Source organism: Leptidea sinapis, chromosome 36, assembly GCF_905404315.1.
Source record: "Leptidea sinapis chromosome 36, ilLepSina1.1, whole genome shotgun sequence".
NCBI lineage: Eukaryota > Metazoa > Arthropoda > Insecta > Lepidoptera > Pieridae > Leptidea > Leptidea sinapis.
Window position 1 is genome coordinate 6,633,998 of NC_066300.1, and position 26,996 is coordinate 6,660,993.

General features: G+C 35.9%; 1 protein-coding gene across 2 annotated transcripts in view; it reads left to right on the forward strand.

The window, feature by feature from the left end:
* The window catches only part of LOC126975440 (ubiquitin carboxyl-terminal hydrolase 8), a 48,733-nt gene extending 33,264 nt beyond the window's left edge, over window positions 1–15,469 (forward strand). For both annotated transcript variants that reach the window (XM_050823330.1, XM_050823331.1), the window contains exons 14-19: window positions 6,812–6,942; window positions 7,373–7,472; window positions 8,227–8,352; window positions 9,417–9,611; window positions 12,321–12,664; window positions 14,648–15,469. In XM_050823330.1, the coding sequence (XP_050679287.1) occupies window positions 6,812–6,942; window positions 7,373–7,472; window positions 8,227–8,352; window positions 9,417–9,611; window positions 12,321–12,664; window positions 14,648–14,750 (999 nt within the window). In that variant the 3' untranslated portion in view covers window positions 14,751–15,469. The remainder of the gene's footprint in view (window positions 1–6,811; window positions 6,943–7,372; window positions 7,473–8,226; window positions 8,353–9,416; window positions 9,612–12,320; window positions 12,665–14,647) is intronic.
* The last annotated feature ends 11,527 nt before the right edge of the window (window positions 15,470–26,996 follow it).

A 26,996-nucleotide genomic window follows, 5' to 3' on the forward strand; every position in this document is an offset into this window, starting at 1 on the left:
TCGTTTACTATATGGAGTAAAATTTTGCTGGCATGTGGTATGAGCGCTATAAGACGATAGTTATTGCATTTCGTTGTAGACCCCTTTTTGTGTAATGGTATGAAAACAGAGTGGGTCCATTCCTTCGGCCACATTCCGCTCACCCAAATTTTGTTACATATGGTGTGAAACATATCTACTCCGAAATCTCCGCAACATCTGATTGTCTCTATTGGAATACAGTCATTTCCAACTGCCTTCCCTCCTTTTAGATGGTTGATTGCAGCTTTAACTTCTTCTCTAAGAATAAGAGGTTCCAAGTCCTGATCTTCCGGTTCAGTGGAGATATAGCTGCGCGAATCAGGGTCAAAGAAGAGCGACTGGCAGTAATTCTTCCAGACTTTCAGAGTATTTTCCAGTTCAGTCACAACCTTTCCCTCCGAGTTTTCGATGGTCCATGTTTTAGAACTGAACTTTTTTGTAATTTCACGAATCTTCTTGTGAAGGTCTTTGGTTTCATGCTTTTCGCCATGGATTTGTATTTCGGTACATATATTTTGAAGAAACCTATTTTTATCACGACGACAAGCCGCTTGAATTCGGCAACTTAGACGGTTCTGCTGCGTAATGTCAGCCCCAGTAACTTTTAAAAAACGTCTTTTTTCGACAAGCGCGAGAGTCTCGTCCGTCATCCAACGTTGGCGTTTTGTCGTCACGTCCTTCGTTCGGTCAGCAGATTTTGCGGAATCTATTATAATCGATTTGGCTTGAGACCAGACCTCATCTACTGTACACTGATCAGGTTTCTGGTTTACCCAGTTGTGTTTCTGTTCCTCTACACTTTTGGAAAATTTTTCGCAGTCCACAACACTTATACGAGCGCGTTTCTCAGTGGATCTCGCGGCCTTTAGTTTTACCTTAACTTCTGCCTCCAGCAACTGGTGATCTGTACCACAATCTGCGCCCGGCCTAATAACGGTGTTTTTAACGGATGATTTCCATCTTGACCTGATCAGTATATAGTCGATTTGATTTCGGTAATGCCCGTCTGGTGAAATCCACGTGTAGAGTCTTCTGTGATGGTGTTTAAACATACTGTTCGTAATGGTAAGACCATTATCTGCCGCGAATTGTATAAACCTTGTGCCACGCTCATTTCGTTGACCAAGGCCATATCTTCCTATAACCTCTCGCAATTCATTATCCGTTGTCGTTGCTCCGATTTTTGCGTTGAAGTCACCTGACACCATCAGTAATTCCCTATTAGAAGTCTCATTGATCGCGATTTCTAAGGTGCGGTAGAAATTTTCGACCTCGTCATCCTCTGCCGCACAAGTAGGTGCATATACTTGTATGATGTTTAGATTCACCGGATTAGATCTTATTTTAATCGATATGATTCTGTCGCTATAGGACTTATATCCCATTACGCAGTTGTTGATGTTTTTCGGTAGTACAATTGCTACTCCATCTGCAAACATATGAAACAAAAAACAGCAGGAAACTAAAAATTATAAAATAAATTTATAATTAGGATGTTCAATATAAAATATTAATCATCCAAATGTTTTGAGGTTTCTTTAGTGTTAATTCCGCCAACATTCGTCTTCGTGTTTCGCCTCTACACGAGGCATTCTCAGAAGATGTTGACTCGCCAAACTCTTGCACGAGACTGACTAAAGAAAACTCCAAAACATTTGGATAATTATGGATTTCCGCATCATCATTTTTTTTTTATAAAATATCACTTTCTGATAATATCCATAACATTCGTTAGTTAAAGTTTATGTTGCTTGCGACCCACAAGAATATTTCTCCTTCTCTTCTATAACAATTACATACGAATACATATTTACATAACTCACAAAAACACCCTCGTTTTCACTGAACGCTTTGCAAATATTTGGTTTAGCTTGGACAAGAACCCGACTTAAGTCTAAACAATTCATGCTTGCTATAGTTTCCCATACTCGTATTTTGCTAAATAATTCTTTGAATTTAAATATACCTACTTTTGTTTGGATATGTAATTTCAAAGTCAGTTTTTTGTAATTTTGGCTTCTGAGGCAGGAACGCGGCAAACGGCACGCAACATCAACGTATACGGAGCAAATATTACAAAGAAACTCTCAACCTGTTATTGGTTTGCCCGCTTTTGTTCTGGAAATTTCTGAAATTCGTAGACCCCGTAGTCGACCGAAAACTTCGTTCGACGTTTATGAATTCAGTCAACTCATTAAACATACTGTTGAACATATCATCATGCCAAAGTCAATTTTCAGCAGGCCTGTAAATCAGTGAAGTTTCATCAACCTTATTAGTGTGATTATTGGCGTTAGGTAGATGCCATATGTTCATTACTGCAATGGGAACATCATTTGTATTATAGTCAGTCTGTCCTGTGCATGTCTGTAAGTGTATACAGACTTGCAAACGTGACATGTTTCAATTGCGTTCTTTACTGGCTCCTTGCTTCTTATAGGCTTTATTACCCCTCGCTAGGGTGACCATCATTCTTATATATTAGGTTATATTTTATTGAGAAACATGCGGCCGGCAACTTCGCCTTAAATTTCATTTCGTTTATTTATTAGTTAGAATTAATTACTTATATACACACAGTTTTACATTGCTATTTTTTTTTCTGGTAGGTAAAATAAGATTTGTATACAATATATTATTATATAGATACATAGTATCTCTCTTTTTAGTTGCATTTCATGTTTAAGAATCTTATTTTTAAAAATAAAATGTAATTTATTTTTACGAATTTACTTAAATGGATAGAACACATTAGCAAATTTTTATCATCAAAAAACGAAGTTTTTTACTTAGTACTTTTAGGTATACTTTTTTTTATAAATTTAAAAAGTATTTGAATTCATGGTCACTGTAGCCACCCCAACCTACCCTGGGCTCGCCCATATGATAAGACACGTGCCCAGTCTCGTCTCGACCATGCTAACAACATGACGCGAACAATTTAATGCTTACGCGCAATACAACGCGATTAACTTAATAAATAATTCTTATTGGACTTGTTAAATATTATAATCGGTTAAAATTGTTTCAAGTTCAAATATGTATGTACTTAAGTTGGTCATAGATTAAATCGTCATCTTTGTTCTAAATCTGGTTTTTACAATTAATTCTGTGTATTATTAATTTGTGAGAATCGACTTTGATTTTGATGTAATGTGATGCGTCATCAAATTTGTGCTTTTCAATTTCTGTGAAAATTTACTAAAATATTAGCAACTAGCTCGATTATCATGTTAAAAATCATACTATAGGATCTGATAATTATATTTACAATCTAATTTTTAAATGAAATCAGTAAGTAGTGAAGTCGTAACTCATAAAAATAACGCGTTAATTTGTATGTTAATTTTTTTGGTTGATTGTTCGTAGTTAATGCGCTGCCATACCGACTATTCCTCATCCGATTGCGTTGAAACTTTGCCTAACTGATATACTCATAGATATATACTTAATTATAATATATATAGGGTAAAGCTAGTAAATTTAGTCTTGTGTATATAAAAAACATGTCCTCAGTAATACAATTGCAAAACAAAAAAAAATAACTTAAAAAAAAAGTAGTACTTATATTACCGAGGCCATTAGTATGTTTGTATAACTAAAAGTTTTCATTTAAAATTAGTAACACCTCGTAAACTAAACAATATAATAAATTGTGGTCGAAAACCTCGAAGGAAGACATAAAATTTATAACATTACTTTTTGAAGCGAACGGTGTCGCTAACGATTATGGCAGATAAATGAACATCATAGTTTTCACCGCTCACCTCGTGAAGACAAAAGAATAAATAACCACTGACAGTTGAATTTACACTGAAATAAATACTAAAATATTTTGATATAGATGATAGTTCCAAATGTTGGCGAGCATAATTTCGACAGTCTTCATGTTATATCTCATTGTACTCTTGATTCTTGTGTTTCCGCTATCTAAATACAGAACTGTGCTTTATTGAATCCTTTAAACAAATTAACGTAAGTTCCTTTTCGGGATATGTATTAAAGAGTCTGCCCACGACGTCGTACTCTATCATGACATTGCTAGGAACGTATCAGACAAAAAAATATTTTTTTGTATTGAGAAGTTATGGCCTCGAGTACTAAACAGTGGCGTTTTCATGGAACTTTCCTATAAATCAACCAAACTGTAAATGCACTTCCATGTGCGGTGTTTCTAGGTGTTTACGACAGGGTACCTTTATAAAACCAAGTACACTTAATAAAAAGTCTAGCGACTTTCCTGTGATTTATCTGATGTTGCAATACAGTTGAGCGTTTGTTTGTCATCCTCATCCATAAAAGACTCGTTTTTTCATCGATCAAAACCGTGGAATTTATGCAAGTTCAGATCCCAATAGTTTTATTTTAAATAGGATGTAAATTCGCTTACCGTGACGTGAACCTCAATCAGATTTGAACAACCAGCCATTCGAAATCATACAAGAAACATAATTTCTGATGCATTAATGCTGAGCTTAAGCTTAGACAGCCCAATGCAGAAGTCAAGTTTGCGTTTTATCACACTCAGCTAAGTTTTACGTAAGGGAAGTCTGAGAAAACTCTAAGTACGCACTAAAAATCTCTGCCTAAGTATTTCAAGAATCCTAAGCGACACTACATTGTTATATAGGCTGTATAAATTACCAACTATAAGGAATATCTTGCACGTTTGTCACAGTATACTAGTCCGTGATGATGATACGATACGATACTGACACGTTCATAGCACGGTCATTGTATAGTACGATGCCGCCGACAGAATTTGTAACTAATTATTATACATAAACATAATATACAACATTAGTTATAAAATGTTTGTAGATATAGGGATCTCTTGGAGGTCCAAGAATTAGGATCCAATCATGAACTTTCGTTGTAACCAGTAATGCGGACAGAACAAAGTTAGTATGGTGTTGATGGTGAAGGTACGCTTGAAGTACGCGAACAGTATCATCTGGCTGTTTAAACGAGTGAGTATAAAATAAATCAACAATCTTGTTGTATTACTGTTACGTGTCAGGACAACAGGCTTCGGATAACAAGAGATTCACTCCTCAAATAATGTTTACACAATTTAGCCATCAGTAACAGTAACACTTCTTACTAGGCACCCATAAATTTTTATATGCTAATGCATATCACCAATAACACACACATTTATACAAATTTAATTGGAACCAATGCAGAATCCGAATCCGCATCTCTGGAGATTACACCCCTATCGCTTTACGGCCGTTTTCAATAACCTATCTATCCTTAGTTTAACTTACTAGACGTAGACAAATCTATCCTTTTACGCTTAATTACATTTCAAAAACCTATTGACAGATAGATTCGACATAACTATGGATAGATAAGATCTTGTCATTAAACGGTGACAGCAATGTATCCGTAAGTTAAACTAAGGGTAGATAGGTTATTGAAATCGGCCGTTAACCGCTATTGACAGCCTGCTCCGCATGTAGATTTTTTACAACTTTCCTTATCTTGCAATTATGTTTAAGAAATATTACTTAAATTGCATTAGCCGCATAGCTACGATAATATACCGTTCGTAGGCGCAAATCAGTTTATATTGCCAAAGGCCAAGGTCGCACTTAAGTAAGTAATCACATGGGTTACGGAAGTTCTATACACGTATTTGAATTCTGCTGTAGGGACCTACTGAATTATTATTTTATGCAATAGCACGACTTATAGCTGTGGCTAGCTTTAATAAAGAAGAATTATGTTTTTTAACGCTCGTTAATGTCTGTTTGACAAATTTCATCTATAAGTTCTTAATATTATCTATAAAGAGGTAAAGCTTGTGAGGTTGTAGGGAGTAATCTCTGGATCTACTGAACCGATTTTGAAAATTTTGCTACCAATTTAGGAAACCACCTCACATGTGAGTGACAGAGCCTATATATTAACCCGAAAAATGAAAAGACGGTGGATAGAAATCGTTTCTTACGATGAGAGACATATTAAGATTGTTTTGTATATACTTGTATGGAAATGCGGACTAAGTCGCGGGTTATAAGTTATAACTAGTGTATAAATAAGGTATAGTGGGCATGGGCGTAAATGATAATTTGACTACTAATTAATTTGGAATTTTACTATTCTGAAAACCTGATAACTCAAAAGTTGTTCACTTTTGCATGATGCAAATGCAATATTAACACAAATAGTCACCCCTAATCATCTAACGGGAATACATCGAATTACCAACAACCCTGTAGATATAACCCTGCCTATATGCTAGCAAATTATGGTATCCATGTGCTTGAATGACAGCTGCCACCCGCACCAAATTACAACATAGCCGACGCGCGCTGGCCAAAGGTATGTAGTATAAGTATCTTCAAGAACCTGATTGTCTTTGTGATATGATGTGAGCCGAGGAGTGACATAATCCGGAGACGCAGGACGAATGAGCAACAGGTGAGGGTTTTAGTCTCGCAATACTACCATCTACCAATAAGTGAATAGAATTTCGCATCCATCCCTGCTGTACGCTCATATTTTAGCGGTACAGAAATAATAATATCTTCATAACGTTTCCGACCGTTTTTTTTATATCAAAACCCATTAAAATTTCATAATAATTGTGCAAATTTAACAGGTTTTAACTTTTGTATAATCCGGACACACCAGGATCGATGACAAATACAGCACTGGCAGTTTCTATGAATACATTTTGTAGTAGAAGTGTAATTAAATTTCAATAGACTTAGTTATATGCAATATCATTTGTAATCTTATACTATTATATATTATTTGCTAATAGTTTGAATTCTCCCAGGGGCAAGGGCTAACCGGTCTGAAGAACCTGGGCAACACATGCTACATGAACTCGATAATACAGTGTCTCAACAACACAGCCATCCTTGTAACCTACTTCTGCAATGAACAGTACTTGGAACACATTAATAGGTAAAGTAAACGTGTATATCTCCAGAAAAATCACCCTTTTCTTGATTATACTCCTCTTCAGTAACAAATTTTGGCTTATCTAGTCGCCCGACTAGATAGTCACCGTTTCTATGCTAGCTTTATATCAAACTATCAGAATTCGCGATTTTTGCAAATGCAACAAATTCGCCGTTTTAGGAACTGATTAAGAACAAAAAACTACAGAAATTGCTGTGAATTTCTGCCTTGATGGAGCTTTAAAGAGATGCAATGAGTTTCTTGCAACTTATTCTCATTAAAGCTCAACTCCAAGTAGTAGTAAATGGTAATATGTATTTAGCTTAAACATTTAAAAATTTCGTTTTTTTTTATTATAAGGATTAACTTAATATCCCTCTCGATCAATGTTTTCAACAATTCCTTTGAATGATAACTAAACGTCATTGTACAGATCTCACAGCACTAGGGGTGCCATTGCGGAGGAACTGGCAGCGGTTATCCGGGCGCTGTGGTCAGGACAGTACCGGTTTATAGCCCCCAAGGATTTGCGGGTGAGTAGCGAGAGACGCACTTCATTGTGTGTTCTACCACATTTTTAACAGAAAGTGATCCGGCGATCTGTTTGACCTGATTCCTGCCGCCGAATTCCACTAGCTCAAATAATATCGTCACTTTTAGGATGTATGGGCTTCTCCGCATTGGGATTTTCGACAAACTTTGGGCCGGTCTCTCTCAGGAAATCGTCGAAAAGTGCCGGGAGAAACTTGTGTCTTCTATCGAGTCCTCTCTTGAGAAGGAAGCCAATTTGGCTTTATCCTCCAGATGAGCGCGGAATTGGAAATCGCTCAAGATTTCAAGACCCAGTATTCTAATACTGGGCGAGGCTTTCAGGGAGGTGTTGTAGAAGAGCGCTTTCGAATTCCAACTGCGAAGTTGGAATTCGAAAGCGTCCTGCGAAGGACACGTCATTAATAATTAGGATATTATCCCCACCATCTGGATGTGTGGCGGTCTTCCACAGTGCGGTTTTAAATGAACTTTCTTCCACGTTCTACAAAGCTGTGGAATGAGCGTCCTTGTGCGATGTTCCCGGGACTTCGTTGAAGGCCGGCAAAGAGATTTCTCTGGTGCGGTGCGGGGAATGGTGATCACTTAACACCAGGTGACCCGTAGGCTTGTTTGTCATCCCTTTCCATAAACAAATCTTTCTACCATGCACCTTCTACCAAACTATGGAGCGCCTTGGTGGAGGGTGTTAAAAATAAAAGTTATAGTTTGAAAAAAAAAACAAAACTTCTGTTCTAGAGTGAAGTTGGTAAACATCAGCGCACGTTCCGAGGCTGTGAACAGCAGGACTCCCACGAATTCCTCACCATTCTGATGGACTGGCTACACCTGGATCTGCAGTTCACAATGAAACCGCCCCTCAAGGTAAGCATAAATGTCTTTGTCTATTTATAGATGGATACATCTTGTTGGAAGCCATTATTGGACCATAAAACATTTTATGAAATTTAACGACACGTTATTCAAAACACTATCTAATCTTTAGTTCGTGTTAGCAGTTACTGCTTGTGACAGGTGAGAGTTTAACGTTAGTTACCAAAGATTGGACAAGTATTTAAAAAATCATTAACTGTTGATTAATTGGTAGAATTAAATTAAAATTAAATAGTTAGGTTAGTAATATTAGTATATCGATGTAAAGACGTATAATAAAATTATAAGGCATTCAACGTTTTTGTTTTAAAGACAGTTTAACAAAAGTCAAAGTTCAGTCACTTTCAATTTTTCTATATCAATTTCTATTGCATAAAACAATACATTAGAAAAAACTACCGCCCATTCAAAACAATATGCCTTATTTTTAATAAAATGTGATTCACTGTCCACTGGAAGGGAGGCAACCCTGAAAACATTGTGTCATAGTAACATTAGATAATGTCAGGCATCTATCTGTATAGTCTATAGTAAGCAAAACTAAAAATTATATTACAAAAATAAAATTTTATATACTCTTCATTCTATCGTAAAGGCCACTGCTTTACGCATTACACGGTGTCAAACTTAATAAGTATTTTTGTTAATTATCCTGTCACCGAACCATCACAGATAAGTCAATTTATTGAATTAGGCGTTATTTTGCGGAAATCCGGATAGTAAGAATACGGAACCTTAGCGGAATTTACACTTAAAAAAACTTACAACATTTAGATAGTAGATAGGTCGGTATGGATTTTTTTATGGAATAGGAGAACAAACGAGCGTACGGGTCACCTGGTGTTAAGTGATCACCGCCGCCCACATTCTCTTGCAACATCAGAGGAATCACAGGAGCGTTGCTGGCCTTTAAGGAAGGTGTACGCGATTTTTTTTTGAAGATACCCATTTCACATCGTCCCAGAAAAACCGCACTAGGAAGTTCATTCCACAGCTTTGTAGTACGTGGAAGAGAGTGGGGAAAAAAAGTGGTTTATTTAATTGTATTTTTCCAGGAAAACTTTGAGCCTTCGGAGCGTGCGTGGCACGAGTATACGAAGTCCAAGGAGAGCCTGATACTGCGGTTGTTCTACGGACAGATCAAGTCCACGGTGCGGTGCACGGTCTGCGGCACACACAGCGCCACCTACGACTCGTTCTCCAACCTGTCGCTGGAACTGCCTCCGCACGCCGGCCGCTGCGCGCTAGATGTGGGTATTACCAAACTCGTTCCAACTTACGTGCTCTGTGAGTAGGTATGTTGAGTACGCGTACTTTTGCATAATGGGATCATAATCGTGACTAAATAATTAGTGACTTTTTTTTTTCATTATTTTCACTAGTATCTTTACTTACTTTGAGATATATTTACACACGTTTACACGCAAATCGTTATTTCGATAATGAAGAATGTTAATCATACTACTACATACTAATTCTAGGCTGGTTATTCTAATTTGCTACATTAAAAAATTTAAATACGAAAAAAATTAAGTAACTTAAACCTTAATTCTAGAAAATATGCATTGTCAATAATTATTACATGATAAGTGTGAAATTACAAAAATAAAAGTAAGAATTATTAAGTGGTTAACAATCTAATACAAACTATTATCTACCGTGGTCGTGATTTTTTCTAAAAATTTTTTTCTATGTGACCTAAACGTGTCGTGAAAAATTTCCATGTCATGATCGTCGATATCGTTGAATGTTGTAGATATTCCATTAAAAGGACAGTATCGTTTCACATTCGTTCTAGTGTAATTAAGTCCTCTCGATACTTTGTTAACAAAAAAGTCCAGATGTATATAAATACACTGGTGGTTGTTTCATTTCAAAATACCAATTAGTTTAGATTTTACACACATCTAAAAATCGCGGACGCGCAGCCGCTGTGTGACGTTACAGGTCAACGCCCGCTCAGAACTAGATTATTTTGAAAAAGTGAAAGCTTAATTTGTACTGCATATGTGGACTTTGAAACCTGGAAGAATGAAGACGTACATGAATATAATAACTGTTATCAATTGAATATCTATTGGAACCACAAAAAATACCTTATCCGAGGCATATTTAGTGGTTTTGCCTTAACATTTCTGTACACCACATGATTAACATATTTAGATTAAACATTTGAAACAATATTTGCGAAATCTCCTAGTGCCATACCGGAGTGCGCAAAATACTGCGTGAGTGTTAACTTATTACATCACAGCACAGGCCGGTCGACACTCCATATGTTTACAATTCCATATCTCGGAAAGTAATTGAAGTATCGAAATTTTTACACACGATTTTTTTATTTTCTATAAAGAATACGAAAAGCTACAAATCAAAATGAGTGAACATTCTTCATTATACTAGTATTCCATAAGAACCGGTGAAAATCATAGAGTCTTCATTATTTATTATTTATCAAATATCGAAGGAACGTGTTCTCAATCTGCTTTTCAAATTGAAAGTTCTCGTCCCCATTACGACAAAATCGCGTCAGAATGTGTACCCGGGGTTGCTGCAGGTACGGACTAAGCTCTCCTGTGTATGTTTACCCCACTTTGTGTACGTTTGAACGCTTAGTACGAACTAGGCCTTATTTACATTGGCAATACACTAGTATTACACAGGTGCAAGTTTAGAATTGCACACAAAAATAGTCAAAGTCAAAAATATTTTATTGACATAGAATCAACAGATTGTTCGTCAACGTCAATCATTATGCTAATTACACAAAAGCTTAAACATGTATATTATGTTAAAAATAATACACTCTAGTAAAACAAAACAAGGCTCAACCATAAAATCCATAATTATAACAACTATTCAATTGCACATTGTAATATCCTTTACGTAATCTTCAATATTGTAATAAGCCTTCGACATAAGTCTCCGTTTAATAAAAGTTTTAAATTTATTAATTGATACTTTTTGGTAATTTATTGTAAAATTTTACAGAGCCCCCGACTATACCGATAGCGAATTCTAATAAGCAGGGCGTATAACTTATCGCAATGTGAACGCCTTGCTTGTCTCGTCACTCTCTCTTTGATCATAAAATTTTGTATACAAATGTCTGGCAATTTTCTGCCGTATCATTCCAATCAGTAAAACTGAAAATGTTGTTATTCATTTTCGTTGCAATCATCGTTTTTTAACCGACTTCGAAAAGGAGGAGGTATTAGATTTAAACCTTATCAATGGGTAACATACAAATAATAGTATTTTATTAATATTAAAGATCACGGACTAGTAAAAAAAGAAGGACTCCGCGCCGTGATATAAACAAGTGATGCTTCACTTTATGCTAGTGTGTGTGCGGTTACGGGGTACACCAGTTACACAATTTTTTCTCCCTTAAATAATCATATATCCACAAATACTTTTATATTATTGTTTTTACACTTTTTCACAACGCACAACGGCATTTGTAAAATATTTTATTGCGACGCAAACTCACAGACTCAGACGATGGCAAATCTCGTAATGGCGGCCTATCGGCTTGTATTAGTGTAAGTGTGGGGCTATGTATTTACACGTGTACCGGCTTGTTTTGGAGCCTCACTGTTATGTAAGGTGACACGGAGTCCTTATTTTTTACTCGTCCGTGATTAAAGGTATAAGATTTGCATGAGATGCATTAAATTAAATCTCTATTAATTTATTCTATACTTTAGAGTTTTTGAAGTCGGTTCTTTTAAATGAAGTTTTTTTTTTCATGTCATTATTATATCATTTGCTACATTTACCTAAAATGTATTCAAAGATAAGATAAATAAATGATTTCTACTTTTAAGCAGTATTACAAAAACCAATCTCTTTTCATTCTTGCTCTTAAAAAACGTGTCGGAAATTAGAGATTCAACATCTCTCGTAATTTTTTATTATTGTCGTGTAATCCTTAAAAATAAGTCTGTTTATTTCAGGATTGTCTAAAGCTGTACTTAAACGGTGAAACAATCCCAGGCTGGAACTGTCCAAATTGCAAGGAAAAACGTGACGCAGTGAAGAAATTAGATATTTCACGCCTACCCCCAGTTTTGGTGATACATTTCAAGCGTTTCTACGTCGACCCAAAGGAGTACTCGTGTAATGCGTATAGGAAGAAACAGACATATATCGACTTCCCACTCGAGAACCTTGACATGAGACAATACTCGCTCAACTGTACGGGCAACCCTATATACGATTTGTATGCCGTTTCCAATCACTACGGCTCTATGGAGGGTGGGCATTACACTGCGTATTGTAAGAGTAGTCTTTATAGAAAGTAAGTATTTTATCTTTTATAATACTATACTTCCTTTTTAGTAATTTATTTAACAATGTAGTACAGTTGTTAGTTTATCTTTAAGAACTTCGGAATAATGTTGTTTTGCTGGCTATATAGATCAAACAGGTCGAAAATAGATAAAAGGAACATATTGCCGCATTTAGTAATGATCATCACGAAAAATCACACTTCGCGAAACATTCAATTGATACCGGTCACTCACTCGGGAACAATAATAATTTTAAAAAGTTTTTTAATAACGTATAAAAAGATTTCGCTTAAATGTGTGAGAGAAATTAAAAATAATAAAATACAAAAATAACATGTTGACATTGTTGAATGAACAAACAAATTTAGTCCCTTCACCTTTGTTACGTATCTCTTCCGGGGGTAATACGTCATAACAGCCGACCAATCACAGCGCGTTATTTTATGGGACGAGGGTATAAAAGAGCGGCTTCCGGCTCATTTGATTCAGTCTCGTGCGAGATTTTGGCGAGACAACTGAGGATGCCTCGTGTAGAGGCGAAACACGTGTCGAATTGTTTAAAGACAAATATTGGCGGAATCAACACTAAAGAAAGTTCAAATCATTTGTATATTGCTGGCTCATGACGAGTTCACAAAGGAATCAGCCCACTACAACGTGACATAGCATGACCGTGTTATGAACGCATAGACACGGAAATTCTACTGACGTGGACAACATTGCTCACTAAAACGTATAATCAGCGATTCAAACACCAATATCAACAATTGGTGTTTGAATCTGGACACCGCACGCGAGTCTCGACTATGTTAGACGGCTACGAAACGATGTGGTGGTGTAGTGGGTGTCATCTCATTTTTTGATTCAAATATATATCCTTTGGGATAGTTTCATCCCAGTTTTGTCAGCTGTATCCGTATATAGTGTAGTTCCTTCATTAAATCATATTAATTGGAGTGGAAATTTTAGGCGTTCTGAGATTCATATTCGGCTCGGAGGACCAAAATTATGTTTAGACCAAAACTGCACTCAGCATCATAAGTTGTCGTTGGACATGACTAATACCTATGCCACTGTAGAATCTTTTTATTTTTCAACTATGTGTTTCAACTTTTTATCTATACTAATATATAAAGCTGCAGTGTTTGTTTGTTTGTTTGAACGCGCTAATCTCTGGTACTACTGGTCCGATTTGAATGATTATTTCAGAGTTGGGTAGTCCATTTATCGAGGAAGGCTATATATAGGCTATGTTTTTTTTTCAAAATTAGGGATCCGTAATAAAATTGCTATTTTGTAACACAAGGTGTAAAATCGAAAACCTATTTTTGCGTGCGCTGCAAAAACTATTGACAATAGAACAAAATGATGTACAGGCTATAATATAGGCAATATTTTATTACTTATAAAACTATCGCGTGAATTATACTTTATATGGCAAAACAACGTTTGCCGGGTCAGCTAGTTTATAATAAAAGATTAGTTATTCACGCTTCATAAATGTAAAACTACCCTCAATTTCAATTTGTTTAATTTCCACTAAAAATTGCTATAAATTATTCAATTATATTCCAGATTTCACTTCTCTTAAATGTCTGTCGACCACTTGTTCTTGTCTTAGAAAAGCATTTTCATAAACTTATCTTTTATATCTCAAAAGACATTAATAGTTATGTTAGCCTAGTTTTGTAAATTTTCTTAATTTTTAATATAAACCAAATCAGAACTCTGTAACCAATTTCTTTTTTTAAAATGTTTATTATTTTCGTATGAAATGAAATTATTATTAATGCTTGAGGGTGCTGTAATAAAATTACACTAATCAATCGCACTAAGCATTTTTAAATACATGTCATTTTCGCATGTAATTTTTAGAAATTTATATTTTCAGTAGAAGTGAAGGATGATTTCGACTTTTCGATGAGTCTGAACCAAAATTACTCCAACTTAGTCTTTGATATAAGTGACTCAAGATTGGGCTATTTTCTCAGGTGGTACAAATATGACGATCACTTGGTGACGGAGATATCGTCGAGTGAAGTCAAGTCTAGCGCCGCCTACATCCTGTTCTACACGTCGTGCGACCGGTCGTGATCGTGCGTGTAAGGGCGCCCTTATATCTCAACGGGACATTACATGAGACTAGTTTATAAGTGCGAGTGCTAAGATTGCCTGTGTCAAGTAAATGTGCACTTAATGTGAGGTCATCAATTTATAAAACCTTTGGATGGTTAAAACAAGTTTTATACAATTGGGCCCTGGGAGATAGACGTTCAAAGAACACGTAATTCAGATTTATTTGACAATGCGTATGCTCGGATTAACTAATCCGCCTATTATAATAGTTACGACCATAAGGTCATAACCGAAATTATTGTTGTTTATTTTCAATTAAAAATGTAATGTAATTTATAAATTTATAAGCTTATATGTCAGTGATAAAAGCCTGTACGTAAACTGTAAATATATATTCGGCTTTAAAAACTAGTACAGTGGGAAAGAAGACAATTTATTTGCAAAAAGTGCGCATCATTATAATTTAGAAGAATAGACAAACTTTTGAAGTTATACTTCTTTAGGCGCGTTATGAAAAAATGATGAGAGTAAAATTTTAAGATGCGCACGCATCACTGTAACACAAAAATAACAGGTTGAAGATGGTTCCTAAAATGTTCTGACGTTTGCGTCATTCGTTTTTTTTTTATTTCTTTGTCCATTATTAGGACTGGCAAAGGGTTACAGCCGTATTCATTATTTAATAATTAATTGTCGAAGCCATCTTTGCAAGATTTTTACAAAACTGTTCTTTACGTTACGTAATTTGTATTACGCAGAATAGCAAGAGGAATAAATCATTTTAATGATTTTTGCTTCGTTAGGCCAAAGAAGTATAACTTCTTGCGTGCATACATAAGTACACACACTTTTTTTCACATTTTTATATGCTTCATTTGATTTTTTACTTCAAAATTTCAAATTATACCGGATATTTTAAAGCTCGTCGCTAACAAACTAGTTCGTTTTAGCACTAAACTGAAAAGTTTTTGTATGAGTTCCAACACATTCCTTCCTTAGCACTAACAGGTTCTTAAATAATTTATTAGCCCTGTCACAGACCAGTGATAGTTTTTCGATCGGTTCTATTCGACACACAGTTTTAAAGGTAAACCAAATGGATTTGAGTGTTAAAACTCTAACTACGAAAATTTTACTTCGTTTTAATAACAAAAGAGAATGTATAAATTAGCTCACTGTTGTTTTACATCCAGCTTTAAAATCCCAATTTTTTTAAAAGCCAAAGCCTTTAAATATCTATTTTTCTAATACATGTGTGTGATGTGCCATGTGTAACTGTAGAAAATTGCATTTTATAAAAACAATAGGACACTGAAGAATTACTATGATATTTTACTATGTACTTAAAAATATTACTATTACTATATCGTTTTGTTAAGGTGCATACAGACTGGTGAAACATACCATGAAATTCGTTTCACCTTTCATTGCATGTTCGCTGCAACCGTAGATGCATAGCGCACTCATACCGCGCATTCACTTCCCGCTTTCGTCTCTACCAACATAAAATCGGTAAATCACGCGCAATCTTGTAATGCTCGTAGCGTGCGCGCGAAATACTCGTTTTGCGCGCACAAGATGTCCAAACTATGGGAAATTGTTACACAGTGTGTTACATTTCATGATACATTGCAGCGATGTGTACGGCGAATTCTTTAATTGCATCATACATTTCATGTCACATTTCACCAATCTGTACGCACCATTATGCTTTCGCAATAAAACCTAACGTTGAAGCCACATACATACTTAAAGATGCACTGAGAATAAAAGTAAAGTACACGATGGAAGCTTGAAAAATCCAACTTATAAAACTAGTTTCAATCACAGCTTTAAAAAGATGCGTTTTTTTTGAGTTGTTAAAGAATGACCGGTTCGTTCATTTTTTTTTTCATGTATGGTAAGATCTTAGGTGTGCGACGTCCTTTATTATGTTGTTTTTGTTCATTTTTAACTTTAGCTATATCAAACTATTGACATGTGTAATTTGAAAGCCAAATTGAAGTGATAATTAGCTAAACAATTTGTTATTTTTACAGTAACTAACCGAATGTTTTCTGGCCTCTTTGAGATACAAACCATGTGTTTCTTGTTTCAGGAATTTGGAATTTTTATATTAACGTAACCCACAAAGTACAAATGAAACTAAGTCATATTATGGGCCCTACAATTTGTATATTATGGAGATCATGCTATTTCGTTTTTAAATGTAAATAATTACTGTTTGGTGTATTTTCTTACTATCATTTGCAAGTAATACTAGGTTATGTAGATGGAATACATGCATCAATTGCCCACAACATTAGAATACGTGAGATGTACCTACTGAGAGATTACATCGTCTTTAATTGTTAGTTCTTCTATAATTATTTGATCGTTGTTATCTTCTTCCTGGATACTTTTAAATAATTGCAATTCAAATTGTTTGCTGTTAATTTCTTTGATCAAATTTGGCACTACTGTCAACATTTTGACGCAGACCTGTGGTGCCGTTTTGACATGTGCCCGTTTCTGAACTAAAGAAATCAACGATTCAATATCTATCTTCATCTAACGATTTAAGTATGTTATTTTTAAAGTGATATCCCTTACTTCTGGAACGAATTAAGTTTGTTACCAAAGTTGATGCGGGACTCGAACCCGCGACCTTTCGGGTTCCGTCCGAGCGCTCTTCCAACCATTCGAGTGACCATAATGGTTTGTAAACCTACTATACCTACTCAACCATTGAGATATCGCTCTTTCAAATCTAAACCTAAACATTTAGATGTCGCGGGATCGTTCATAAATTTTGCTAACAAATTTAATTTAGGTTCTATATGACATACGAGGGTGTGAGAAAATGCAATATCCGTTCTCGTACCTGGTCGACTACAGTCCGACAACTTCGTGCACGACCGTCCCACGGGGTGTCAGACGGTGGTGGGGACGGGGTACTAAAGGTGTCTAACGGCAGTCTCACGCTTGTCTTCCCCCGCGACACCCCCCCCCCCCCCCCCCCCCCCCCCCCTACCCGCTGACATATTTAGTACCCGGTCTGTCCCCCCCGTGAGACGGTCGCGCATGCAGTTGTCGGACTATAACCGCCGTATGAAACTCGTGTGTGTTCCAAACACCACTGTGAGTCCAGTAGTCACTAACCGAGTGAAAGCTACGTACGATGGCCATACAATTCAACGCCGTATACCCAACGTCGGCTACACGACACGTCATGTGAAAAAGGCACTAGAGTCTTCTTAATCTTGTAAAATAGGTAACATTCGTCGAAGACAATTCTCTGTTACGACTTACAAATGTACCTACCTAATTACTTAATGTTTCTAGATCGTATGTGAATGTTGTCATCTACCTACTTGAGTAGTGATTTAGTCTTATATAGATGTTGAATATTGATTGTTTACGGAAATATCATTACAAGTGGTTTTGAATTGAAAGACTGAATGTACAGGAGTCATGAACATGCGTCACTTATCACTTATTGTTTGTACATTACCATCAATATCTATTTATTTATTAGTTGTATAATAACTTAAGGGTCCCATACGTGCTTACGCAATCCCCATCTTAAGCCGAAATTTAAAAAAAAAAACAATGATACTGGAATGATATGCTGGCGCGGTGTTTCCAGGATGATACTACGTGGTAGCCATAAAAAAAATAGTGCGTACACTTTTCTAAAAAGCCGGCTACGCTCCTGTTGTTCCTCCGCATCGCAAGAGAGTGACGTCACTTCACATCTGGTGACTTGTACACCTAGTTTGTCCTCGCGATAATAAAACAAAATAAATTCCATTTCAATAATCCATGCGTGACAACTCAAATTTAATTTTTATCATTTCAATTATAAGGCGAAGCTTTTTAACATATTTATAAATATTTTACAAAAAAAGTGAAGCTAAATGATTGAATTACCTTGAGTAGGTATATAATGCAGTGTAAAATATTTTTACAATCAATAATGTAATTTTGTGTAAATTCAGATTATTTTTCTCAAGATATTTATGTAATTTTACCATATATATATATATATATATATATATATATATATATATATATATATTTCGCGTATGGGTCCCTTAATCACACCTCAAATTTTCAAATAAAATTAAATGTTATATAAGTCTCGGAACTCGGTGCACCAGCCCTAACATCTCTAGAATAACATATTGTACGGTCGTTTGACCTAAGGTTGGCTCTGTTTTGTAATTATTTGAAATTATCTTAGTAAATAATATTTATAATAATTAATTTCTGGTTGTTCTGTTATTTAACCTCATTTCTCAATATTTCGTCAAAAATAAAAGCGGCCAAGTGAGAGTCGGACTCGCGAATGTCGGGTTCCGTAACAGAATATAAGAGTTTGCATACATCATATATTTTTTTTAGTTTTATTATTATCTTATTTTAGAAGTTACAGGGGGGGGGGGGGGGGGGGGAATACTCATTTTACAACTTTGGAAATGTCTCTAGTGCAAACTATTCAGTTAGAAAAAATAATAATAGAAACCTCGGATATATACATAGTTTGTCGATAGATATTTTTAAAAACCTATCCACAAATACACGAATGGGATTGATGTAAATTTTTTTTTTGATTTTCAGTTCTAAGTATGGGCGACTCCCAAAACTTTAGCTTCGGAAATAGTGCCTGTGACATACGGACGAGACACTACACCGAAATACATTACGAATCTTATAAGGGTTCTGTATTTTGCCGTTTGGCTACGGAACCCTAAACAAGGTTTAAAAACTCTTAGTTTGTATATAAAAGGTGCAAGTCGGAAAGAGGCTCCCAAGATGAAAAGTGGTGAGGCCATGGATCCCCCGAACAACCAGGGGTCTGGAGATACGTTGCCGGCATTGACGTAGTTCAACAAAAACAACTTGACTCACAATCGCGCTCAAACAAATTTTCTGAAAAAAACCAACCTCTGCCTGCACGTCTATTAAGCAGAGTTTTTCTTTCAGTCGTGTTTCGACCGCAGCTTAGAATACAACGCCCTCGCAATGACAAAGCTTTGAAGTGAAAATTTGGCCAAATAACAGCATAGCCGAACTTAGAATGGATGATTGAATTATTAATATTTCAGATAAGTGCAACCTTTACATTAACAAAATTGTGTAACTAAATTGACGTTTTTAATCATTTTTGCTAAATAATTGCATTTCAATTGCTAAAAAACAAAATATATCGCCAAAAGATACAGACGTCTATTTCGCACATTTCCCACCATATACAATGAGCTTCTTATGAGCGTATACAATAAATAGACTTTGAACATTACCTAAATAGACTTTGAACATTACTGCCACGAAATAAGGTGTTAATTCGAATTAATCTTATCTGTATAAGTATAAAAAACGCCGTTCGGAAATTTTTGACGACGTTTTAATAGGCGATTGGGAGTCTAGTTGCTTATTGTGTTATTGTACGTCAATGGTTGGCGGTCTTTAAGGAGTATGCTGTAAGCTTGAAGGTCCGTAAGTTATATCACAAATTGACTTTGCGAGCCAAGAAGATTTTTTGGTGGAATTTTGCATTTAGATGTCCGGTGGTGGAATTCGTCTGTAGTTATTACCCTGACAATTCCTATGAGCACTCCCGGCGGAACTGTAATCTCAACGCAACGCAAACCGTAGCCTGATATGATTATACGCCTCTAACGGCCGTTTTCAATAACCTATCTATCCTTAGTTTAACTTACTAGATGTCGACAAATCTATTATTTTACACTTACTTACATTTCAATAAACTATCGTCTAACATCTATCCTATATTGGACATAGCTATGGATAGATAAGATCTTGTCATTAAACGGTGATAGCAATTTATCCGTAAGTAGAGATACGTTATTGAAAACGGCCGTAAATATATTATAGATAGATAAAAGATCTACTTTATAATCTATAATACACATAGAGTATGCTGAAATGCTGTTTTAGGCACATGCCAGTCATTCGCACAAAATACAAAAAAAAATCTGAGATTTTATTTAAAAATACTAATGATGAATCTATTTTGTGACACAAGCCTTTGCTGGAACAAAATATGTATATTTTGCCTTTAACCTAAAGATTATAAATGTAAAGGTAACATACCTGTGTCACGTAACGCATTGACTACCTGAAGTAGGAAGTATACTGCGTGGGGAATCGCTGACAGATATCATAAGAATCGCATTTTCCAAAGTGACCAAAGAAAGGTATTATAGGTGATCTATATATATGTAATAGGTGATTCATCCTTATCAGCAACAGAGTCCATTGGTCCATTAATACAGAGATTTTGAAAAATCCCTAGGGTCGATTTCCGTCAAGTTTTTTTTTATGAAAATAAGGGACGAGACGAGCAGGACGTTCAGCTGATGGTAATTGATACCGCCTTCAGACCGAAACAGTAATGCTTACACCTTACTGCGTCACGGCAGAGATAGGCGCCGTTGTGGTACCCATAATCTAGCCGGCATCCTGTGCAAATTAGCCTCCCTCTGGTTCAAGAAATCTTAAAAAACTACGTATGCAGCAATTGGTTTCTTATAAATCCAGGGCATGACTCCTTTTACGACTTTCCTCTAAATCTCAAGTTGAGACATACGTACTCATTTTGGAAAAATATTTGGTCGGTGCCCATAAGACATTAAATGTAAATGCCATTGAGCGCTCGTGTGAACAGTTGCAACCTATGGGACCTGATGTTGTTAGCCCCCTTGATATTACAAATACAATTCGATTGTCGCAACTGAAAAAGCCCAGGGCCAGATGTAGCTAAAAAATATCAGGAAGCCATTAAATCGGAATCTCTCCCATCTTTTATGTCTACACTCTACAGACATCACCTTTCTGCTCCATAAATCTGATAGTACCATGGAACCTAGAAACTTTTGACCAATAACATGCTTTCCCACAATCTATAAGCTCCTTACATCCATTATCCATATTGATATCACAATTAAATAAACATTTTTATGAGATATAAATGTGCCTATCTTGGCTCACGTATAAGGCTGTGGAACACAGTTCTTTATTTCCGGCAGGGAACTATTGAACGGGGTAGCTATCAGGGTCCCTTAGGTGTTCTGCTGAGGAATTCAAAGATAGGGTGTCAGTCTCTTATACATCGATGATCTTAAGTTATAAGTATTCAGGGAATAAACAGGACTTGATATCGTTATTAAATGTCTCGTGAAGATTTAGTCATGATATAGAATGGAATTTGTTTTATTATTTTATTTATTGGGAACAACAAACAACTATACATGACATCTTACTTAATAATTACAATTCTTACAATAGAAATACATGTATAATCAACTACGTTATCCACAGATTACTTATTTATGTTGGAGAAACAAATTCACTAAACTCACCTTATCCCAAAGGTTTTAAAATACATACATATACACATACATAGAATCATACAAATATATATATTAAAACTTATCCACATTATATAACAATATAATTAGTCACAAATATGACGAAATTATTTTATGCAACTTGTTAAATATCAGTTTCTTACTCTTGTTTCTAGTATGTCAATGTCAAGGAAGTTTTGGTTATAAGATGAGACCATCCTATGAATTGGAGAGCGCATGCCAGCATTTGTACGACACTTTTTTAAGGCAAAAAGTTGATGAGCGCGTGTAGCCCTAGAGAGATGACGTACAGGAACTCGGTAATACAGCTTGCGTGTTAGATCAATGCAATCACATTTATTATGGCATATGTCGTATAGAAGCATTATTTCAAGTTGTTCACGTCTGGCTTTTAAATCTAGAATATTGTATTTTTCAAGCAATTGATCATACGAAATATTGGCTCTTGCACATCTGTAATGCATACTGCGTAAAAATCTTTTTTGTATTGATTCAAGATACTGTATGTATTTACTGTAAAGTGGGTTCCAAATAGAAACAGCATATTCAAGTTGTGATCGTACAAGCGTTTTGTATAAAAGTAACAACGTTGAGGGTTTCTTAAAATTACGCATAGGTCGCATAATAAAACCATACATTTTGTTCGCTTTATTACCTATCCTATCAATATGTGTATCAAGAATTAATTTACTGTCTAGACTAAGTCCCAAATCATGGACATTATCGACCTTAACAAGAGAAGTTCCACAAAGAGAGTAAGTAGAGTTAATAATGTTTTTTTTACGTGTGAAGGATATATAGTTACATTTGTTTAAGTTAAGATCCAACTTATTTTTGTCACAGTAAACACTCAAACGGTCCATGTCTTTTTGTAGTTGATGACTATCATCTAAGTTGCTAATGGAGTGATATATCTTAAGATCATCAGCATACAGAAGAAAGTTACTAAATTGAAAACATGCGCTGATGTCATTTATAAATAAAGTGAAAAGAAGGGGACCAAGACTTGAACCTTGTGGAACTCCGGAGCTTATCAGAACTGTGTCCGACTCATATCCGTTAATGACAACCCTTTGAAAGCGATTGGTTATGTAAGATTTAAACCAATGCCAAAGAGGTGGTTTGGTGTGCATAAATGTCCGACCATAGATGTACTCGGAGGCAAGGATGAAAATATCGAACATATACAATCAAGAGTCGTTATTTATCAAATCGCTTAGTGAGACTGAAGCCTACAAAATCCTTGGTATGTTAGAATGTCTCGGCTCTTTAGTTATGGATATTAATACGGCTGGTGACGGTGTGCTTCTTTAGCCGATGAAGTTGAGTTTTTAAAAGTCTCCTATCTGGTGGAAACAAAGTACATACGTGCTTTCAACAGTTGGTTAATGCTTTCAACAGTTGGTTAATGCCATTAACATACACTTTCGGCATACTAAGGTGGACTCAGTCCGAGCTTGACGCCCTAGATAGAAGGGTCCGTAAACTACTCACAACATACCGTACGCACCATCCACGCTCGTTTTTGATGATATTATATATCCCACGGAAATATGAAGGCCGCGGATATAAAATTGTGGCAGTAGGCAATGGACTTACTCTGCTGTCTTTATCCAAAGAGAACTGGCGAAAACCTATGATACTTACCTACTCAAGATCGATTGAATGTGTGGAAGGGAAAAAGAGCTTCATGGACGGTTTTATGGGGCTCTATATGGGCCTGATCTAGACTCTATTTTGTCTGTGACAAGACTACGTTTTGGTGACAACTTTGGGGAAACTGAAGGATTTGCCTGTGCAATCGATGATGAAGTTATATAGACGAATAACTACCGGAAATTCATCGTGAAGGATGGTACAATAGACATATTATGACGGGCTTGTCATAATCCCTGTGAATCCACCAGACATAATATTTCCGGTTGCTCTCATCTTGCATATGTGCAGTGTTGGACAATACTTATTGTTCATATCTGTTCTATGCGGTTATTATAACCCCATGAAAGCTGAGATAGACAAATTATTGTTGACCTTACCTAGACTGAGCATGACCGTACCTAGTCCTAGCACATGAGGTTACTGACATGTGGGATGCTGACAACAATAATTGTCCCGATAGTCGTTTCCGTAAACGGTCTTATACCAAACAGCACAATATCTCAAGGGGCTCTCGCTAAATAACTGGGTTATCGCAACTTAAGGGACAGTAGGCTATTTTCTATATAAATTCCTCAGTCTGTTGCTCTAACCATCAGCGAAACTGCCGTCAACCTATGCCGGCGAGATTGTAATTTATTTATATTCATATTATATACAACGTGAATCAAAAAGGGTATACTATGCTTTGAACCCGACATTCCTTAGGTCATCCCTAATGACTATGTGAAGTCAAAAATGAATTAGCGTTATATTTAAATACAATAATTAAAGTCCACAGTTTTCGCAAAAACTATGCATCCCGCAACCCTTATCAGCTGTTTTTCTGAACTGTCTTTGACCTAAAACAGTTGAATAACGTAGATGTGACATAATATCAGATAATAGTAAAATGCCTACTGCTCATTGCACCTGTGAGGAAAATTATAATCTCATTTTGCCATGAAGACTAAGTTATTTTGTATGTGCATTTTCTTTAGCGACATTGAAAATCATTCTAAATTTGTATATAATAATAATAAAGATAGATAATTCTAATCCAATTATGAAAATCTGTAATGCATATTTTTAGGTTAAAAAGTTCGGCCTATCTGCATTTTTACTCTTTGAATTGTGTGAATGTAAATATCATGATTCAAATATTTACTGCTTTGTGATTGGAGAATGTTTATGTGTTTGTAAAATCAAAGGGATTGCCGATTGTAAAGGAACACACCGGACCATTTTTAATTCAAGATATTTTTGTTGTGTTGGAAATTAAATGATTTCTCATTTTTGATAAGTTATTACCTAAGCACTTTAATGTAGGATTATTTGAATGATTGATGTCTCAAGGTGACGAGCGCAATAGTAGTTCAGCACGCGTTTTTGGGTTTTTCTTAACTCTTGATCGGCACTGCATTGTAATGGGCAGGGCGTATCAATTACCATTCGCTGAATCTCCAGCTCGTCTTGTCCCATCTTAACGCAAAAAAATGTATTATCCAATAAAGATAATTCTAATAGGCTCCTATTAAGAAATTGTTCTTCACGGATAACTTTAGTCAAAAATGGATGACTTTGACCATTCTCGTATTAATAATAGATAGGTCTGGCGCACCCCAGTATAGCTCGATCCATTTGACCGCGCGCAACGCAGAGCAGCTTGGATTGTCGGGGATCAGTGCTCTGTGAACGGCTGGATCACTTGGCGTTGCGTAGAGATATAGCCTCATTGTGTGTCTTCTACCGCATTTATCATGGGGAGTGCTCCGAAGAGCTGTTTCACCTGATTCCTGCCCCCGGATTCGGCCCCCCATAGTGCGGTTTTCAAGGAGCTTTCTTATGAATGAACTTCCTTGTGTGGTGTTTCCGGGATGATACATGGGTACCTTCAATAAAAGCGCATACACCTTCCTTAAAGGCCGGCAACGCTCCTGTGATTCCTCTGGTGTTGCAAGAGAATGTGAGCGGCGGTGATCACTTAACACCAGGTGACCCGTAAGTTCGTTTGTCTTCCCTTTCCATAAAAAATACAAGCCACGTGTTATTTCGGCGAGTGTGCATACCCATTAATCATAATTCATAATACCAAATTCAATGGACATTTTATTTAATAATTTTTATACTTTAGTTATGTTCCGACATTCATGTTTGTTAGATCTCGATCGTCGCGTTGGACTTTTCCACTGCAGTATTTTCGTATGATAATCATGGCAGATTATAGGAACAATGAATATTACGACATGATATTGTGTGTTGGTGCGGTGACCAATAACAATCTGGTCGAAGCTCGCGAATTGTACCACCGTCCGCGTCGGTACCGAAATAGGAGGCTTCCCTCATACGTCTGTTTCCGAAGATTGGAGCATGATTGAAGCCTTCCTTTAGTGGTGTTGCTGCAAAACCTACGTACCTCCTTATAACTGTATCATGTGTGATGTACCTGGGCTGTTTTGAGTGTACTAGTGATGAAATAACTAGGTATCTACTTAGGTACCTAACTACCTAAAACATAATCAACATGACGATATGTGGTGTTTTCTGTGTATTTATTGTGAAACTCAAGGAGTGTTAAAAAGCTGCGCAGCAAGATTGGTATGTACTATTATTATCGAATACCTAATCTTTAAGTCCGTAGGTAGGTTACCTAATTTTGTTTACAAACAACGGCTCCGCCCATATTAAATGGCGGTCTCTTTAAAAGTTAGAGTTGTCTGAGAAAAGATATTGAAAAATAATATTTTTATTTTGTAGGGGCTTTTTTTATTTTATTTATTCAAATTTAAACATCACAATTTTATTGCATATGACTTATATAACGTAGCATTGAAGGGATGTTATACCCTTTTTGATTCACGTTGTATATAAAAGTAAAATAATCATAAAATCTTTTAAAATTGAATATAAAAGATAGATATTAAAAATGTTTTTAATTTTTTAAGTCTGTATTCCTTATTTACCCTCTCTGAAATGACACAAAAAAAAGCCTTACTAAAAATCTGAGTCTTATTGTGTTACGGCAAATCTCCCAAATGGGTGGTCAATATAGGTCTAGATAGCTCATGCTATTAGGAGTAACTTAGGCTTTACTTAGATATACCTTCGAAAATGAATGGAAATTTCTGCAATTCTGAATAAAATCTATTCCAATGGTTTATTGTCATGTGAATAAAATTACTGTGGCTATGGTGGGTGCTTGTTTCATCAATATTACAGTATTCCAAAATTTGGGCAATAGTAAAAAAAAATA